The sequence below is a fragment of the Procambarus clarkii genome, chromosome 57 (genome assembly GCF_040958095.1).
Source record: "Procambarus clarkii isolate CNS0578487 chromosome 57, FALCON_Pclarkii_2.0, whole genome shotgun sequence".
Classification (NCBI taxonomy): Eukaryota; Metazoa; Arthropoda; class Malacostraca; order Decapoda; family Cambaridae; genus Procambarus; species Procambarus clarkii.
In genome coordinates, this window is record NC_091206.1 from 16,336,914 (window position 1) to 16,342,491 (window position 5,578).

The 5,578-nt window shown below is 45.9% G+C and overlaps 1 protein-coding gene across 1 annotated transcript in view; it reads right to left on the minus strand.

Annotated features, from left to right (window-relative positions):
- LOC138353359 (serotransferrin-1-like) overlaps positions 1–2,189 on the minus strand; it is a 30,316-nt gene extending 28,127 nt beyond the window's left edge. Inside the window, exon 1 of the mRNA XM_069306355.1 lies at positions 2,122–2,189. Within this exon, the coding sequence (XP_069162456.1) occupies positions 2,122–2,189 (68 nt within the window). The remainder of the gene's footprint in view (positions 1–2,121) is intronic.
- Between the last annotated feature and the right edge of the window lie 3,389 nt (positions 2,190–5,578).

A 5,578-nucleotide genomic window follows, 5' to 3' on the forward strand; every position in this document is an offset into this window, starting at 1 on the left:
TGCTTCTGGGAGTATGGGTTCGAGTCACTTCTGGGGTGTGAGTTTTCAGTTGCATATTGTCCTGGGGACCATTCAGGCTTGTTCGCATATTATATATATATATATAATATATATATATATATATATATATATATATATATATATATATAATATATATATATATATGTATACATATATATATATATATATATATATATATATATATATATATATATATATATATATATATATATATATATATATAAAGTCAAATTGACTTTAAACAAACCTAAAACAATCATGTTGTATGATAATATAATTGAACTTTTATTATAATTTGTTACAATAGCCAAATAGCAACTACAGTAATTATTTCTGATATTACTTATGTCAATTTGACGGGACGAGCCCAGAGAGTTTTTTTTATGACCACTGATTATTGATGTTAAATATTAGAGAATTATCCTTAAATTATGAGTTAGACTCATAATTATATACGAATTTGTACCGGTACTTAAGAGATTCTTGACAAAATTGTTCCTAGTGAGCTACAAACTACCCAACACATCCTAATCCAAAATGCTTTAGCTGTAGAAGTTAAATAACTTGCTGCAAGATAACGGGAGAAAAAAAGTTATACATAAAAAGAAGAGAAACTTCATCGGAAAGCTGTGACATCGGACCGCCTTCAAGCGAATCCCCAGAGCCATCTAGCGGTGGGACCCTGAGGCGGCCCATCAGCTCGCCACATAATGAATTTCTTGTAATGGCGATGTTTGTGTTTGTGTGTGATCATGCCGGCCCCCCCCCCCCCCCCCCGCCTGTATACATACACGGACAGAAACATGCACACAAAAATAAATAGACCCACGTTTAGATGTAGACGCACATGCGCGTTTATAGACGCACGCACGCGCACACACGCGCATACACACACACACACACACACACACACACAGCCCACATAAAGAGAATAACGTCTGCGGCATATGCGAGGCTGGCTAACATCAGAACGGCGTTCAGGAACCTGTGTAAGGAATCATTCGCATGGAGCCCGTACCTTGTCAAGCACAAGACGAAGCTGGAAAAAGTCCAAAGGTATGCTACTAGACTAGTCCCAGAACTAAGAGGCATGAGTTATGAGGAAAGGCTGCGGGAAATGCACTTTACGACACTGGAAGATAGAAGAGTAAGGGAGGACATGATCACAACCTACAAAATCCTCAGGGGAATCGACCGGGTAAACAAGGATGAACTATTCAACACTGGAGGGACGCGAACAAGGGGACACAGGTGGAAGCTGAGTACCCAAATGAGCCACAGAGACATTAGAAAGAACTTTTTCAGTGTCAGAGTAGTTAGTAAATGGAATGCACTAGGAAGTGATGTGGTGAAGGCTGACTCCATACACAGTTTCAAATGTAGATATGATAGAGCCCAGTAGGCTCAGGAATCTGTACACCAGTTGATTGACGGTTGAGAGGCGGGACCAAAGAGCCAGAGCTCAACCCCCGCAAGCACAATTAGGTGAGTACACACACACACACACACACACACACACACACACACACACACACTCAGTTAACGTTAGAAAGAACTTTTTCAGTGTCAGAGTAATTAATAGATGGAATGCATTAGGCAGCGATGTGGTGGAGGCTGACTCTATACACTCTCTTCACCCAACAGTAAAATGGGTACCTGGTTGTTAAACGATTCGTCGGGTCGTATTCCGGGGAATATTAGGATTAAGGACCTGCCCGAAACACTACGCGTTCTAGTGGCTGTACAAAAATATAAGAACTCTTGTGTATGTTCCTGGTTGACCGGTTAGGTTAGGGCAATTTAGTACATTAGTTTAGTGATGTTGGGAACGCTTGAGAAGACAGACTGGCTGATCAGAGGTGGGGAGGAGCAGTGTATGATGGAGGAAGAGGAGAGGTGAGGGAAGGATAACGTTTGATGGAGGAACGAGAGATGATTTAGAAGAGGAAGCGTATGGACCAAGCCAGAGCACAGCTCCGCTCCTGTGCCAGGTAAGTCCACTACGGGCTCACCATAGCCCGTGCTACTTGGAACTTTTGTTCCAAGTAGCAAATCTTAAACAACAACAACAACCAAGCCAGACACACACTGAAGAATTACATCTTAGACTGTGACAAAATGGAATCAGAGATAAATCTTAACTCACGCTGCATGTAATGGTAAACCATCTTATTACAGAAGATAAAATATCTGAAATCCTTGCACTGTATCCATGTTTCACTTGCAGTACATAAATAACACGAGGTTCAGAAACAATTAGTGCCGTGTGAAGATTAATAATAATCAATTGCAGCTCCAATATAACCCTGTAATACCTCCATAGGTATAACAGTTATGTATTAGCGAAAATACCTACAATTAGTATATATTAAATTGTAAATACATAGCTATTGAAATGAAAAATTCTGTTAGTAGCCGACAATATAATTAAATGTGTGCAGGATAGATGTAACTGTATGTATAATAGATGATAATATAATAGATAATATAATAGATGTATAATAATCTCTAAAAGGTCTGATAAAGACCTTTTGTGTTCTCTGTAATGCTTTTTTGTGCTAACCCTCACAGGAGGAGTATGGGGTGCACAATAAACTAGTCACCTCCGGGGGCAACAATTAAATAAAGTGTCTGATAGGGAAAGGGGAGAGTAGTAGTAGGCGGAGAAAAACAATGTTTAATGGAGGAAGAATGGAGAATTAACATTGTAATTCCTCTAAATTATGAACAAAACATCGCGTAGTATCTGCTCCTCCAGACCCAAACATCGCGTAGTATCTGCTCCGCCAGACCCAAACATCGCGTAGTATCTGCTCCCCCAGACCCAAACATCGCGTAGTATCTGCTCCCCCAGACCCAAACATCGCGTAGTATCTGCTCCCCCAGACCCAAACATCGCGTAGTATCTGCTCCCCCAGACCAAAACATCGCGTAGTATCTGCTCCCCCAGACCCAAACATCGCGTAGTATCTGCTCCCCCAGACCCAAACATCGCGTAGTATCTGCTCCCCCAGACCCAAACATCGCGTAGTATCTGCTCCCCCAGACCCAAACATCGCGTAATATCTGCTCCCCAGACCCAAACATCGCGTAGTATCTGCTCCCCCAGACCCAAACATCGCGTAGTATCTGCTCCCCCAGACCAAAACATCGCGTAGTATCTGCTCCCCCAGACCAAAACATCGCGTAATATCTGCTCCCCCAGACCAAAACATCGCGTAATATCTGCTCCTCCAGACCAAAACATCGCGTAGTATCTGCTCCGCCAGACCAAAACATCGCGTAGTATCTGCTCCCCCAGACCAAAACATCGCGTAATATCTGCTCCTCCAGACCAAAACATCGCGTAGTATCTGCTCCCCCAGACCAAAACATCGCGTAATATCTGCTCCTCCAGACCAAAACATCGCGTAGTATCTGCTCCCCCAGACCGAAACATCGCGTAGTATCTGCTCCTCCAGACCCAAACATCGCGTAGTATCTGCTCCTCCAGACCAAAACATCGCGTAGTATCTGCTCCCCCAGACCAAAACATCGCGTAGTATCTGCTCCCCCAGACCAAAACATCGCGTAGTATCTGCTCCCCCAGACCAAAACATCGCGTAGTATCTGCTCCCCCAGACCCAAACATCGCGTAGTATCTGCTCCCCCAGACCCAAACATCGCGTAGTATCTGCTCCCCCAGACCCAAACATCGCGTAGTATCTGCTCCCCCCCCAGACCAAAACACAACTAACCCACATTCATAGATTTACAGTCACCGGAGCTGTTGACCGAGTGGCGACCCGAGCTGTCAAGAAGGCGTGCCCATTGTCAAGATGAGCATGTACGTTGTGAAGGGGGTGGTGGTAAGTGTCAAGGAGACGTTAGTTCAGCCAGGCTTGTGGTTTGTCTCAAGGCGTGACCTCCCTGTCACTGGCACCGCGGGCACTGCTAAGCCCATGTGGTCACTGTTAGGCACATGAGATGACGGTCGGCGTGCGTGGTCATTGTCAGGAAGGATATGATGACCATTACCAGTCGAATGTTGTGAATGCCCGCATGAAGGAGGTACTGGTATGCTGTGACGATGGTGATGATGAGTGGATTGTGACAGAGGATGTGGTGACAGTATTCTCCATTGGAGAGGGGGGGGAGGGACACTGTCAGTGCCAGGGGGAACATATTGGCACTATGATGGAAGGTGTCGTCAGTGACGCAGGTGTGTTGGCACTGCCAAGAAAGTCATGCTCAGTGACGGAGAGGTATTGGCACTGTCAGAGGCAGCTTGCTATATACTGCAAGAGTAAGAGGACCACCATCTGGTTAATGAAGAACTCACCCGACACACACAGAGATCACACTAACGTGATGCATCACGATTAAGGCAGTGTCTGGGAGGCTCCCGGACGCAGGTTCGAATCCTCGTCGCGGCCCTTGTGGATTTGTTCATTTGAAGAACTCACCCGGTACCAAACGCAGCACCCTGAAAGAGAGGAATATTATCTGCTCCTTTACATGTCCCTTTTGGGACTGACAACCACCCCAACGATTTCAATATACAGACAAGACAACATCTCTTTCAAGACACTGCAACAAACAAGGTTCCATAGAATGATCACATAATATCTACACACACGCCAGGTCATCAACTCCACTACGGGCTCACCATAGCCCGTGCTGCTTGGATCTTTTGGTTCCAGGTAGCGAATCTTTAACAACAACAACAAGCCAGGTCATTGTGATCAGCAACCCCGAAATAATCACTGTTAATGTTAACCAACTCATCAATACAACAAGTTCATCAATACTCTAAATTGCTTAGCAGAACGCTTAACTAATTACGTCTCCATGTGGCCTCCTCCACCACCCCTTCACAGGATAGATATGGGGGGATTACCTTACCTTGCGACCTTGCTATGATATCGGGACTCAACGTCCCCGCGGCCCGGTCCTCGACCAGGCCTACTGAGGGGTGTATAATGAACTAACGTGAACTAGAACTAATAGGGCAAGGCAGCGTAACCCAAGCTAGGAGCATCACTAGGTGTCACCACCTTGCTCCTGGCCTCAGCCGTGTAAACTGTAGGGGCATCTGGTAGTCATGGTAACTTGACCTACCCAGCCTCCTTCTGGCCCATCTTGACCTGAGCAGCCTCTCTACACACACCACCCCGCCTCCTCCTCCCAACCACCAGCCTCTTTGACCTCGTTTCTTAGGATGGGGGGATGAGGGTCGTTAGTGTAGGGGGGGGGGGCAGGTAGGGGGATGTGTCTGGCAAGTGTTCCACAACAGTCAGACATAACACTGTAGGGGAGTAATGGGGAGGGATGGGGAAGCTGGTGGAGGGAAGAGACATAGGAAGGATAGGGAAGCTGGTGGAGGGAAGAAGAGACATGGGGAGGGATAGGGAAGCTTTTGGAGGGAAGAAGAGACATAGGGAAGGATAGGGAAGCTGGTGGAGGGAAGAAGAGACATGGGGAGGGATAGGGAAGCTTTTGGAGGGAAGAAGAGACATAGGGAGGAATAGGGGAAGCTGGTGGAGGGAAGAAGAGACATGGGGAGGGATAGGGAAGC